We start from the raw sequence: 12,098 nt of genomic DNA, 5'->3' as shown, positions 1-12,098 counted from the left end.
ACTGAGATATCTTTTTATAAGAAAAGTGATGACCCTTCCCTATGCCTTCGAAAGACTCTCGAAATATCTATAGATCATGTTTTCTACTCGCTTTACTAAGCGAGTCGCTACCAGCCTCAGCTGAGCAGATCTGGCAAAGTAAGCCTTGGATTCGAAAGTATCCATGCAGTCGTGGATATCAAGGCATAGGTTCCATCGAGATCAATCCTTTTTGGATCGACAGTTTTCGAGGGTCATGGAATATCGATGCAGAGAAAAGCTCAGCGACCTTGGAGTTAGACATCCTCGCAGTCCATAATGCGTCGCTGATGAGTTGTGAAGACATTGATGTTCCTTCACTGAGAAACTCGATTGACTTTCAAGTCCTTGGCCGCTTAGTTGGGAAGTTGGAGAATTTCTCAAGTAACTGTCCTTTACCTATCACAGATACTTTGACACCGTAAGTATAATCTGTGTCTCTCAAGAGCTTGTCAGAGTGCTGATTGAACAAATAGGATTGGACAGACGCGTCTGAGCTCCTATCATCTGCTTTACAGCTTTCAAAGCACACATCAATTTCAAACTCTGGAATCAACGTTCCGCTTCAGACAAGCCGATGGCCAAGAATTGGATTGCGGGAGAGCGAAAATCACCCCGGACTTAGGCGACAGCATATCAGCAGTTTTGACATTCGTGCCACTTGCCATTCTGATCGTCGTCACTCTCTCATCATGGCGAGTAAACCAGAGCAGTCTCACCTATGCCCATGGCCTCAATGCTAGCTCATTGTGGTCAGTCGTTCTGGACGTGACGAGCTACCTTCGCTACCTGCAATTCGCTTTCATAGCGGCATTGATGAGCATTGAATATCCCGGCTTCTTTGTCCCTGCAGTGAGCAAGCTCTCCTGGGCTTCTTTACTATACTGGTCAGGTCCATTCAGCAACGGATACATGTATGAGGGGCCGACAGGTGGTATGTACGCTAGCAATGCTTCTTATGGGCTTGGTTTCATGACGCAGATGCTTCGATACCCCAATATGCTCAATACCTTGGCGAACTCCCTGATCAACCTGATCATTTTGACTTCACCGATATTCTTTCTCTTATTAATCTCATTCTGGACCTTCTCCCGTTCGAGTTCGGTGCATTCCCTCCCTTTTCTTTCGATTTTGCAGAAGGCTGCCTGGACAACTATTGGCGTTGCACTATGCTTCTTTAGTATGCCGTTACTTTCATACATCTCGTATGATCTTATCCTTATTGGATACCTCCCAAATTATCGCATTGGCTTAGCTGTCGTAATGCTACTCATAATCCTCGGAGCCGGTCACTTTCTCGTCCAAGTGCTGGATGACCAAGCAGGTGACCAACTGAAACCACCGCGAGCCAGCCGATTGGAAACAAGTAACCCCAATGTGAATTTCCATACACTATGGCGGCTACTTTCTCGTCATATTCCACATACAATGCCGCTTTTACAAGCCATTGGTGTTGGCGGCCTTCAAGACTTTCCTCTTGCCCAGCTCTTCATGTTGATTGCTTGCGAAATCTTCATCAGTATTTCGCACTTAAATTCAAAACGAAGCAGGCTGTTAAAAACACCAACAACAATATACATATCGACAATGCGATTGATTCTTTTATTCCTCACTAGCATATTTGCTATGCCCATTACCGAAGGCACGAGACAATGGATCGGATATGTGGTATTGATTTTGCATGGACTTGTCATACTTGCTGGATTCTTCATCAAGCATGCATGGAAGTTATACGAGACTGTATTTACAGGCGAGGCTATCGACCGGGATTCCTCAAGCCACACTACTGGTGGAGATTCTAATCTGGTTCCTGTGAGCCTTTTGCAAAAACATTTTAACTGCTTGCTAATTTCTTTCTGCAGTCTATCCATATGGATTCTTTAGACACACATTCAACCGCAGATCTCCTTGAGTATCGTCAGGCCCCAAGCAGAGAAACCTCAACAAGAGATTTCCAACCAGATCCATCGACATTTTACAGACCACCGAGGTCTGGGGCAACAAGCTCTGCTTATCACGCACCTCGACCAGCCGCTGTTTTAACTAATCCAAGATCACCATCAACTGACAACAGCAGTCCTAGCATAGGACATTTTAGCATAGATCTGGCCCTATCAGAGGTAGCATTTCAGCCAGGCATCGACTACTCGTTTCGCGAGTCTGACAGGTTCTATGGAATTGATGAGGAAAGGGTGTTCGTCTCGTCAACGTCAATTCCAAACGTGGACACAAATCCAGGGCCTTCGTCAGGAATGAGGCATGATGAAACGGATAGGAGTCAATTGAAGAATAAACTGATGGCTGGGCTTACAAACGCGTTTACGAAGCCCAGGCCAAAAGCACACGAGAAAGGATTTCAGGTCAAGAGACCACCGAGGCCTCCTTGATCGACATCGAACATGTGAATCCTAGTTTCTATGCTTAGTAAATAACATATATGGCTGAAATCGTCGAGCAATAATGCTCTTACTGCTATGACATCTAGATATGGTTTTACAGTTCTAACTCATACTATTTCAAACTGGAAAACGGATAAAAGCTTGCCTATATAAATAATCATATCATAAGACGCGGATGTTTTTAAAAACATTCATTGGTTGGTTCCCTGTCACAAGATTAGCCCCTCACGCCAAGGATTGTCTGTCACCTTTTGATTCATGATAATTATACGTAGTCTTCCTAGGCAAGCTCATACTTACATTTCATCACTGTCAGCACCGACAAAATGGACTACAGCTCGTTACCTCAACCTCTGCCTAGGCTTATACCTGCTGATCAGATTCTCCCAATCATGAAACGAATCGTCGGTCTATATCAGACCGTACGAGAAAACATTATTGAAAGTGTGGATGTACAAAAAGCCAACTTCGACAACTTAATTCAGCCCCTAATTGATATTGACAACGAAACTCAGGGTGATATTGCAATCATTGCCATGCTCCGTTATTCATCTCCCGACCCAGCATCTCGTCAGGCGTCGGAAGAAGCATGTGCTCTTGTCAACGAAGATCAAGCCGCCTTTACTGCAAGACCAGATTTCTGGCCGTTACTCAAAGCTGTCAAAGAAGCCTGTCAGGAGATTTCTCTTCATTTCGAAGCTCGAAAGTACCTCGATAAGTTGTTTCTAGAGTTCAAGCAGTTTGGACATGGTATTTTGCAGCCTGTTCAAATTCATGAATACCTAGAGAGAAGAAATTATATCGACGGGATGCGGCGAAAGTATAACCAGAGAATCAGAGAAGATGCTGTAGGTCTTTGGTTCTCTCTTGACGAACTAGCCGGTGTAAAGCAGCATGATCTCGATCGCTTTGGAAAAGACCCAGAAAAGCATGACATGCGATTCGTTTGCTTTTCAGCAGCTGATTCTTTGGTTGTATACCGAAATGCCTCCGAAAGTGCTACACGGAAGAGGATGTATGTTGGCAATGCCAATAATCTCAATCAAAACGCCAAACTCTTCGAGAAGATTGTTGTGGAGAGAGATTTGAACGCTCGTCTTGTGGGCTACGAGAGTCATGCGGCTTATCGACTAGAGAAGAGGCTGATGAAGAACCCGGCTCAGGTTGAAAGTTTGTTGGCCGACTTACACGATAGACTACTAGCTCGTGGGCAGCACGATATGAACCTCCTAATGGATCTGAAGAGAAAGGAGTCCAGGGAGAGTGCCAAAATCACTGAAGATGATGCCAACGCGATATTTCCTTGGGACTATTGGTATTACGCCCGTCTAGCTGAACAGCACCTCCATGTCGATCCCGAGCAGGTTGCCGAATATTTCCCACTCCAACATGTTATCTCTGTGATGTTGGAGATGTTCTCTGAATTCTTGCAACTTCGTTTCTGTCCTATATCTCAGGAACAACTTGACGGCTCGGCGTGGCATGACGATGTACGAGCTTATGCTGTTTGGGATGGTCGCGAAGCATCGAAAGGTCGATTCATTGGCTACCTCTATACGGATCTTCTTTCAAGAGATAACAAGTATAAGGGTAACCAGAACGTCAACCTCCAATGTGTAAGCATTCAGATGCGTCAGATAAGTACCGACTTCTAACTCAATATTCCATCAGGGCTACCTGAAAAACGATGGCAGTCGAGTATATCCCGCAACCCTTCTCATGTGCTCCTTTCCGCCACCTGCACCTTCAGCTTGCACATTCCTAAAGCACAGTCAGATTATCTCTCTATTCCACGGTAAGAAACACGGTAAAAACCAACTAAATACACAGGAACTCACTAGATCAGAGTTAGGACATGGCATCCATGACCTGCTGGCCAGGACGAACTACGTGGCCTTTCACGGCCATAGGTCACCACCGGACTTTGCAGAAGCACTCAGTGTAATGCTCGAGAAGTGGTGCTGGATGAAATCCGAGCTCAAACGCTTGGGTCTTCATTATACAAACACAGATCTGCACTTGAAGGAGAAATGGCTTCAAGCGCATCCAGGAGAGAATCTTCCCCCAGAGCGTATACCCGATGATACCATTGAGAGGTTGATAAAGGGCCGTCAAGTGACGCGCTCGTTGTGGTATCTTCGTCAATTGTGAATATTTCTCGCTCAAAAGGCTGCTGAGCTAATATTGCTTTTCTAGGGTTTACGCCCACTTTGATATGAAAGTTCATCATCCCAGAAGCCACACTGAGCTATGCAATACGGACTCGACCAAAATATTCAACGACCTCCTTGAGAAGCTGTGGCTTGTTCGCGCACCTCAACCAGACGACCAAGGATACCCACATGCTGATCTAGGTCATCTAGTCTCTGGCTACGATGCAGGCTACTACTCATATCTCAGGCGAGTTGACCTCAATCTAACTATAAAAATTACTAATTGGTTATTATTAGTGCTCATGTGTTTGCTGAAGAGTTCTTTGAATCGACGTTCCTTGAGGATCCTAGGAGTGTATCCGCCTGGGATAGGTATAGGAAGGGTATTCTTGAAATTGGTGGAAGTAGAGATGAGTTGGAGCTACTCGTAGAGTATCTGGGCCATAGTCCTACTGCTGATCCGTTGCTTCGTGATATTCTACAGTAGCTAGTTACTCAAAGGTTCGCTAAATATGTGTCTTCTTCAGACCTACACAGCAGTGTCACTTCCTTAAGGTTAATGATATTCATGATGGCGACTTGGTCAAGAGATTAGGATTAAGGCAGTAGTGATATTCACTAGAGCCTTTCTCCTATAGTATCTATACCTTTTCCCAAGTCAATGACTCTGAGCTTAGCTTTCCCTGCCTCCGGATATCATCCCCAAAATCGAACGCCCAGACTTCTCCCCAAGTGTCAACATCGCAAACTTTCGTATCCAATTCCCATCCGGCTGCTTACTCGGATCATTCGCCATACGCAGAATATCCGGTGGGCAGTGACTCTCCATATACATCTTCCTCTCCTGCGTCTTCTCCGGGCCTTCAGGCAGAATCGTTATAAAGCTCTGAAGAATCGTAGCATCACTCGCCGTCATATTCGTAAGAATATCCCGCAACAGTGTCTTTGGTAGGTAATAACCTCTCCCTTGATCACTAAGGCCTTTCTGGGCTATTAAAAGCGTGGCTCTTGCTTCTTTGGGATCTGTGTCTCCGACATCTAATCCAGATCCCGTGATGGTATGCTCTGGCTTGGTGAATGTTGTCAAGGATTCGATCTTTTTTAGGGATAGAAATGCTAGCATTGACAGGAAGCGTGTTAGCATCATGTTTCCGTATTCGAAGCTATGGCGAAGATAGTGAATTCGTAGAATGGTCTCGAAGTAGCCTCGGTATTTTGAGAGGGACTTTTGAAGATCTTCTTCTTCGATGGGGAGGTTCGGGGCTTGTCTATGTCCTCCTGGGGCGAGAATTTCGTATAGCTGGATGATAACATAGCAATAATGAAGACTAACGGATATTAAAAATTGTCAGCTCGTTTTACTATCAAAATGTAAGGCTTGAGTGAGATATGGTCAACGTACTGTATCTTGAGTTGTGAAGGTGAAACAATCTGCGTTGGTGACAGTGGTTCTGGCATAGCTTTATACCATGTATCCATTCTCTCCGCTATCTTAATGATCCTTGTGGCCCCATTTCGAAACAAGTAAGAATCAGTTGAATCTTTTTCAACTTCTAACATTGCCTCGTTAAGAACGACACTAAAGCGCATCTTTGCTTTGAACACCAAGCCAAGCCGCAATGGCACCAGTGTTGAACTCGAAGGATACTTGAGCCAGATCTCACTAAACCACTCTGGATCGCGGTCAGGGTCGGGAAGGGGTGTCTTGGGTGGTGTTTTTAATAACGGCTGGGTCATCAATTGGTAACTCAGCGTACTTATTCTGTTAGCTATAGAATAGATGTATGAGGGGAATCTTACCATTGCCAGTGAAACAAAGACCAGGCCGTAAGGTCATATGAGTTTCTCAACTTCTTGTTCATTATGTACGTCGTCGGTTCAAATAACCCCAACTCATGGGCTATTTCTATTGACCGAACGAGGAATGCTGAGGATAAAGGATCCATATCAAACATATTGACGATAGTGTTCACGACAAGGGCTGCCTGTAACGTTGTCAAACTTCTGTTATGCGTCACCTCCATTATCCAGAGCCTTCTTGCTTCTTCAAGGAATTTAGAACCAAGACTATTGGGATTCCAATACTCTGCGGGCTCAGATACAGAGTTTCGACATTGCTGACAGCTTATTAGCATGAGCTTTATAGTAGATGAGGGGGGACTTCCACATCCAAATGCCAAAACAGCGTTGACGAGCAGTGATGAGCAAAATGTATTAGATCCATTGATCATATCGTCTAAGAAGTAGTCCTTATGAAAGAACGTGAACCAGTCATATTCTTGAAGGAAATAAGCGCGTATAAGCTCCTTCATTGTATCATCGCTAACGTCCACAGTAGTCCATTTCGAAGGTACTATCTCGTCCAGCCTTGAGTCGACAATTGTTGCCGCATGGTGAGGTCTCAAGTACTGCGCCCGATATCCCAAATCTGTTTCTGGAGAAACCGGAGATGCAATACTAACAATATCATCTCTTGTGCTCCACTCATGTATAAGAGATCTCATGAAGGGATTATCTTCAGTCTGAAGATATGTAGGCATGAGCGGTGAGTAGATAAACTGATATCGTGATCTTGTTTCTGGCTCCAGTTGTACTTGGAGGAGTAAATCGGCGCTTGATAGTTGGCGCATCAAAGTTTCAGCATCGACACCAGCTTGAATCCGTCTGACAATTTCAAGTGCTTCAGATCGTGGCCGTGTTTGAATAGCTCGATATACGACGGCTGCAGGGTGTGATTCTAGAAGTGCCTCGTATTTATCACGATAGTCTGTGTCTGGCGTCGCTCTGTAAACACACTCGAGTTTCCGTGCCCGGCATTGAGAGCATACCGGTCGAGCTCCGTTACACTGCAAAGACCGATGAGCTGCCGCCATAATACGCAAAGTAGGAACTATACTGACCTTTATTTTCTTCTGTCGACATGCTTCACATGCCAAGGCTATTGGAGCTCGTTTTCTTGTCAGGGGAGCTGTTTGGTAGTGATTAGAACTTTCAGCCGGCTGGGGACGAGCAGCTGGTAGTAAACGTCGAGGGCCGCCTGTTTGAGAGGTATCTTGAGTTGATGATGTTGATGCATCGGAAATACTTGGTGTTCTATGGGGTATCATCTTTGATAAGTTGACGTAGCTTGGTAGAAAATCAAAACTGTCATGATTCTAACGAGAGTGATATCGGAAGAACAAAGCCCTGGTTTTGAAGGGTGAGGTCATACAAACGCGTAATTGACTCACAGGGCTATGTCTCAGTTTCTTGATTACAAAGTTTTATATGCTTTTGCATGTTCGAAACATGATGTCATGGTGGTTGAAGGATGATGCGCTTTATGTCTTGGGAGCCACAAGAGCGGCTTTATGAGAGGTGTTTTCTGATTCGTCCAGTCGCTTGCTCCGGGCCATGCCCCGTCCTTTCGATAGGCTCGTTTATTGTGGTATAGCATCCATTAGAATTGGATGTTACGGTCTGGAAGCCGACCTGTCGTCGAGTCTACAGGCGTTTGGCAGCCTATATTATTATTATTGCCTCTTTCATCGTATAAGTCACTATCCAGCATACTTTAGAGATGATGAGTTACTACACATTACTTCAATCTGAAGACTGGGCACCGTATGTATCAGGCTATGCCATTGCAGAGGAATTTCCCAATCTCCATCATCGACCTGTTCAACATGTTACTGAAACCACAGAGGTGGCGATTAAAGCTTGGTCATCCATTACACTCTGGGTGGGCTCGTTTTGAAAAGAAAATGATCCTTGTTTCCTTGCGATATTCCTTGGAGATCTAGAAGATCCGTGATGACGATCAGTCCCTGAAACCGCAAGGTATAGAGCCCATCAGCAATCTCACATAATCGATGATCGAATTGGGAATTAAAAGAATATTCTAACAATGCTTCGAAGTGATTTCGTCATCTGAATTGCGTTCATAAACCCGAAATCCGTCTCATTATCTCATATTTACCTTCTCCACCATCAGATGACAGATCCCAGATCGGCCTATTATGCAATATTGAATACCACTCCCCGGGATTAAAGTTCTTGGCTACCAGACTATTAAAAATCCAGGGTCCTGGTCGGCGGGAATTACCCAAATCGCTGTTGTGACGCACCACGCGATCTGCGCCAGAACGCGCCACTATTCCCAACATGGTCTTACCCAGCGCTGTCTTATTTGTGGTGGGGATCATATCGCCTCATGAGCCAAGCATGTAATATTATAAAAGAAATAAAATTCACTTACATCATGGCGAAAATACTCCAGTTGGCTTGGAACATCAATTTCTTTCGTCGTTATCATGCCTGGCGTTCCGAAAAGTCGAGGCTGTAATACCTGTCTGAAGCAGAAGAAAAAGGTGAGTTCAAAACCTTGCTAGAAAGCCCGTTAGGGATTTATTCACATTAGCTAGTGTGACCAAGCCAAGCCAGCTTGCTCAAGATGTGCTCGGCTCAGGGTTCCCTGTATCGGTTCAGGCGAGCAGAAATATGTCTTCAAACCAGTATCATTCACCAAGCCATTTAAACCCAGCTTTCAAAAAGCACGAAAACGCGAGAAACCCTCTCAGGTATCCATTACACATAAGCCTCAAAACTCCTTAACTCTTCTCGAAGCCAAGTTTGTTGCGGCGCTGGAAATAACAGACCTTCGCTATGGTGTTCACTGTTATGGCGACTTTCTAGAGCATATTCCTAGAAGACTAGGTCACAGCCATACTCTCGATGTTTCAGTTGATCTGATGATGAGTACCTTACCTTATCATTATTCACATGAGATCCCATCTCAGGTTCTAGCCAAGTACGGCAGCGGTCTGAAAGTATTGAAAGGTTTCCTGAATGGGACGGGCGCACGGCTCGGTCCCGAGGACCTTGCATCCTTTCACATTATGACTATATGCCAGGTAATAACCATCCTCAAGTACAGAGCATGCACTGATAAGCTTAAAAGAGCTGGGTGGGGCGAGCAGATGAGGACTGGAAAGGTCATGGGCAGATGCTTGCGCGGTTCATGAATACCGCAAGCGAAACAGGCTGTAGTGACATTTTTGAACTCAAGTCGCTTGATACCTCGTTGGTAGCTCTATTTCTTGAGGCTCTGATCGACCCATCCATCGGCTTGGAACATTATGTCATATTCATAACCTCACAGTCGCGCCAAAACACATACAACCGAGATCAGGGTTTTCAAATTCGAACTTTTCAACTACAAAGGTTAATCAGGATACCGAGATTTTTGCATGAACCTCTGCGTTATGTGGACGAAATCAAAATCACATATCAAGAGTTGCGAGGCGATTATTCAAGAATACAGTGCCACCTCGAGAGTCTAAATGAACAGGAACCTCCTCCCGAAGACTTACATAATCGACCAAACCTAAACCACAAGCTTCAAGTCACGGAAGCGATCTTTCTCACGGCAGTACTAGCTCTGAACAGCATACTTCGAGCAACGTATCCAGATGACAGCGTCTTACTCCTGGAAGCATCAACTTTGGTGAACGAACTTATCACACTTGCCAAAACGGCATCCCAATACAGGCCTCTTGGGGCCAGCTACATCCCACCATGCCTAGTAGCTGCAGTAAGTCAATTTCCGGCTGGTACGATCTTCTACATATTGGAGGTTACTGATCGCTTTTGTAGTTGGCGACTACGAGTGCTTTGGAAGCCCAGCAAAATGAGATTGGGACGTTGCTAGCGGAATATCAGCACGATTATGCTCGCATAAAGTGGATTGATCAGGCTAAATTGCTCAGGGAATTAAATGGGACACAGCTGGGGCGACTATCTGGATCGAATAGTCGGGACAAAGTCGAAAAGTCTGATATCGATGGAAATCTCGAGCTGTTAATGGTCCATTATAAGGCAGTGTTTGGGTCCATTGGCAGCTACTTCTTCCCGTCAAGCTGAGGCTCTTAATCGTCAAGCTTGGAAAATTGACAATGGGTATGAGAGATAGCGAAAAGCAAGATTTGAGCTTTGTTTAGGGTGAAAAAATTAAATATTATTCATGCCAAAGAGTTGACATCATTAAAAACTTGGCATCATTATTTGAGTCATTGCCCTATATCAATATGTTCCCGTCAATCGTTAACTTCTAGGACCAGATTAGAGTAGCACAATTGCTCCAAGCGCAACACCAGCAACGGCAATCAAAGAACCCTCCATGACTCGAGCCGTATTAGACGCAGCAGTAGTAGACGCAGCAGCGGGCGTAGAAGTAGAAACAGCCTCCTCAGTCGATTTAGTCTCCGATGGCAGTACAGGAGCCACAGTAGTTGATCCAGTCGCCGCCGTGATTCCAATCGATTCAGTCGGTTCAGCCGATTCAGATGCGACATGCTTCGTCGTAGTCCTCGTTTCAACCTCAACCACAGTACTAGGCTCAGGAGTTTCCGTCACAGTTGTCTCCGGTGTCGTCTCGGCAGCTGCAGCTACAAGCGTAGTCGAAGGTTTCCAGCACGAGAGATACGAGGTTCCGATGGTCTCAGTGCCGGTATATCCGGCACATCCAGGCACGCCAGTCTTGGGAGGTGCTCGACCGCCGCCGCAGTCGAGAGGATCGCAGATCATTCCATCGTCGGGATCGAACCAATGCACTATTTTATCTTCGCATGTTGTGAAGCTGTGAGTTGAACAGCCGAATCCAAGGACTTGCTCGGCGAGCATGAGCAGTGGGATGGCAGCCAAAAGAGTTGATTTAACCATTTTAAATATTTGTAACGAGTGGATCTTGTAAACGAGTGACAAGTTTATCGAGAGATTTGACGTGTAAGATTTTGATGTGGAGGATGGCCGTGCTTTAAACGAAAATCTCACAGGGGTCTTGACAGTATTACCTGGTGACTCCATGAGCCAGCTGTAACGTATGATCTTTAGCGTTCGCCAAATCCTTCTGCTGGCGGCTGAATTGTTGTCCTATGACCTTTGTACGACCCATGCTGTAGGAGATTGCGGTAGAAGCGAATGGGTTAGTTCAAGAAAGAAGAGCTGTGATTGGTTAGCGGAGCTCGTAATCTCTTTGCTGTGCCGTTCTTCCATCCCCTGCAGAAGGAATACGACCAGCTGCGCCTTGCTATTAAGGTACGCTGGCGGATCGACTTCATGGATAATTGGGTGCCAAGAAGAGAAATCACCGAGTTGACAAGACGACTTAGAGAGATGGAAACGAGTTGGCTTTGCAGTTTCTCCTTGGGACGAAAGCCACTATAAGGGTTTAAAAGTGTCAAGATAAACGATGATATCATCCAAATCTATTCGACTCTTCAATTTGTTTTGTCAATTTTACGCTGTCGAGACAAGTGTCAAAACTGCCGAGTGCTTATTCAGTTGAGGTATAAGATAACGAGAGACATTTTATTACATCACAACCGTGAATCCAGTGGCTCTAACAAACATCTTATAGCACCTCTATATATCTCTATTAAACTGAATATGCAAAGTAGTATAAGAAAACAATGAACCAATCATCTCAGGTCTTTTAAACATTATGACTCTATTTCATTGCTTCAGGTCCCGGGTAGTGCATCCGGTTCCG

The 12,098-nt window shown here is 45.1% G+C and overlaps 5 protein-coding genes across 6 annotated transcripts; 3 read left to right on the top strand and 2 right to left on the bottom strand.

Annotated features, from left to right (window-relative positions):
* Positions 1-41: 41 nt before the first annotated feature.
* Positions 42-2,545, top strand: FOIG_12311 (uncharacterized protein; the record flags this gene model as incomplete). The annotated part of the gene is made up of 3 exons (XM_031213208.1): positions 42-439; positions 495-1,830; positions 1,881-2,545. 3 exons carry the CDS (start codon positions 42-44, stop codon positions 2,403-2,405), a joined length of 2,259 nt encoding a protein of 752 aa, XP_031056953.1. The 3' UTR covers positions 2,406-2,545.
* A 142-nt stretch (positions 2,546-2,687) lies between these two features.
* Positions 2,688-5,303, top strand: FOIG_12310 (uncharacterized protein). 2 transcript variants are annotated; one of them, XM_031213206.1, is made up of 5 exons: positions 2,688-4,033; positions 4,089-4,212; positions 4,264-4,564; positions 4,614-4,817; positions 4,868-5,303. In XM_031213206.1, exons 1-5 carry the CDS (start codon positions 2,744-2,746, stop codon positions 5,055-5,057), a joined length of 2,109 nt encoding a protein of 702 aa, XP_031056951.1. In that variant the 5' UTR covers positions 2,688-2,743; the 3' UTR covers positions 5,058-5,303. The 2 variants fall into 2 exon arrangements, with proteins under 2 accessions (XP_031056951.1, XP_031056952.1); XM_031213207.1 differs by having other exon boundaries at positions 4,614-5,303.
* FOIG_12309 (uncharacterized protein) lies at positions 5,244-7,535 on the bottom strand (the record flags this gene model as incomplete). Its single annotated transcript, XM_031213205.1, has 4 exons — positions 7,471-7,535; positions 6,371-7,416; positions 5,973-6,326; positions 5,244-5,898 (listed from the first exon to the last, which is right to left on the bottom strand). Exons 2-4 carry the CDS (start codon positions 7,198-7,200, stop codon positions 5,244-5,246), a joined length of 1,839 nt encoding a protein of 612 aa, XP_031056950.1. The 5' UTR covers positions 7,201-7,416; positions 7,471-7,535.
* A 1,327-nt stretch (positions 7,536-8,862) lies between these two features.
* Positions 8,863-10,471, top strand: FOIG_12308 (uncharacterized protein; the record flags this gene model as incomplete). Its single annotated transcript, XM_031213204.1, has 4 exons — positions 8,863-8,919; positions 8,974-9,462; positions 9,510-10,142; positions 10,205-10,471. The coding sequence occupies 4 exons, from the start codon at positions 8,863-8,865 to the stop codon at positions 10,469-10,471; spliced, it is 1,446 nt and encodes a 481-aa protein (XP_031056949.1).
* A 46-nt stretch (positions 10,472-10,517) lies between these two features.
* On the bottom strand, positions 10,518-11,348 carry FOIG_12307 (uncharacterized protein). The gene has a single exon (XM_031213203.1). The coding sequence runs from the start codon at positions 11,267-11,269 to the stop codon at positions 10,670-10,672; it is 600 nt and encodes a 199-aa protein (XP_031056948.1). The 5' UTR covers positions 11,270-11,348; the 3' UTR covers positions 10,518-10,669.
* Positions 11,349-12,098: the final 750 nt, after the last annotated feature.

The sequence above is a fragment of the Fusarium odoratissimum genome (genome assembly GCF_000260195.1).
Source record: "Fusarium odoratissimum NRRL 54006 unplaced genomic scaffold supercont1.26, whole genome shotgun sequence".
Lineage (NCBI taxonomy): Eukaryota > Fungi > Ascomycota > Sordariomycetes > Hypocreales > Nectriaceae > Fusarium > Fusarium odoratissimum.
Note: the sequence above shows the minus strand (reverse complement) of the source record. Positions and strands in the feature narration are given on the sequence as shown.

Coding starts and splice junctions, on each gene's coding strand:
- FOIG_12310 (XM_031213206.1), top strand. CDS start 2,744: ATGGACTACAGCTCGTTACCTCAACCTCTGCCTAGGCTTATACCTGCT. Junction 4,213..4,263: donor GATTATCTCTCTATTCCACG/GTAAGAAACACG, acceptor TCACTAGATCAG/AGTTAGGACATGGCATCCAT. Junction 4,818..4,867: donor GGCTACTACTCATATCTCAG/GCGAGTTGACCT, acceptor GGTTATTATTAG/TGCTCATGTGTTTGCTGAAG.
- FOIG_12307 (XM_031213203.1), bottom strand. CDS start 11,269: ATGGTTAAATCAACTCTTTTGGCTGCCATCCCACTGCTCATGCTCGCC.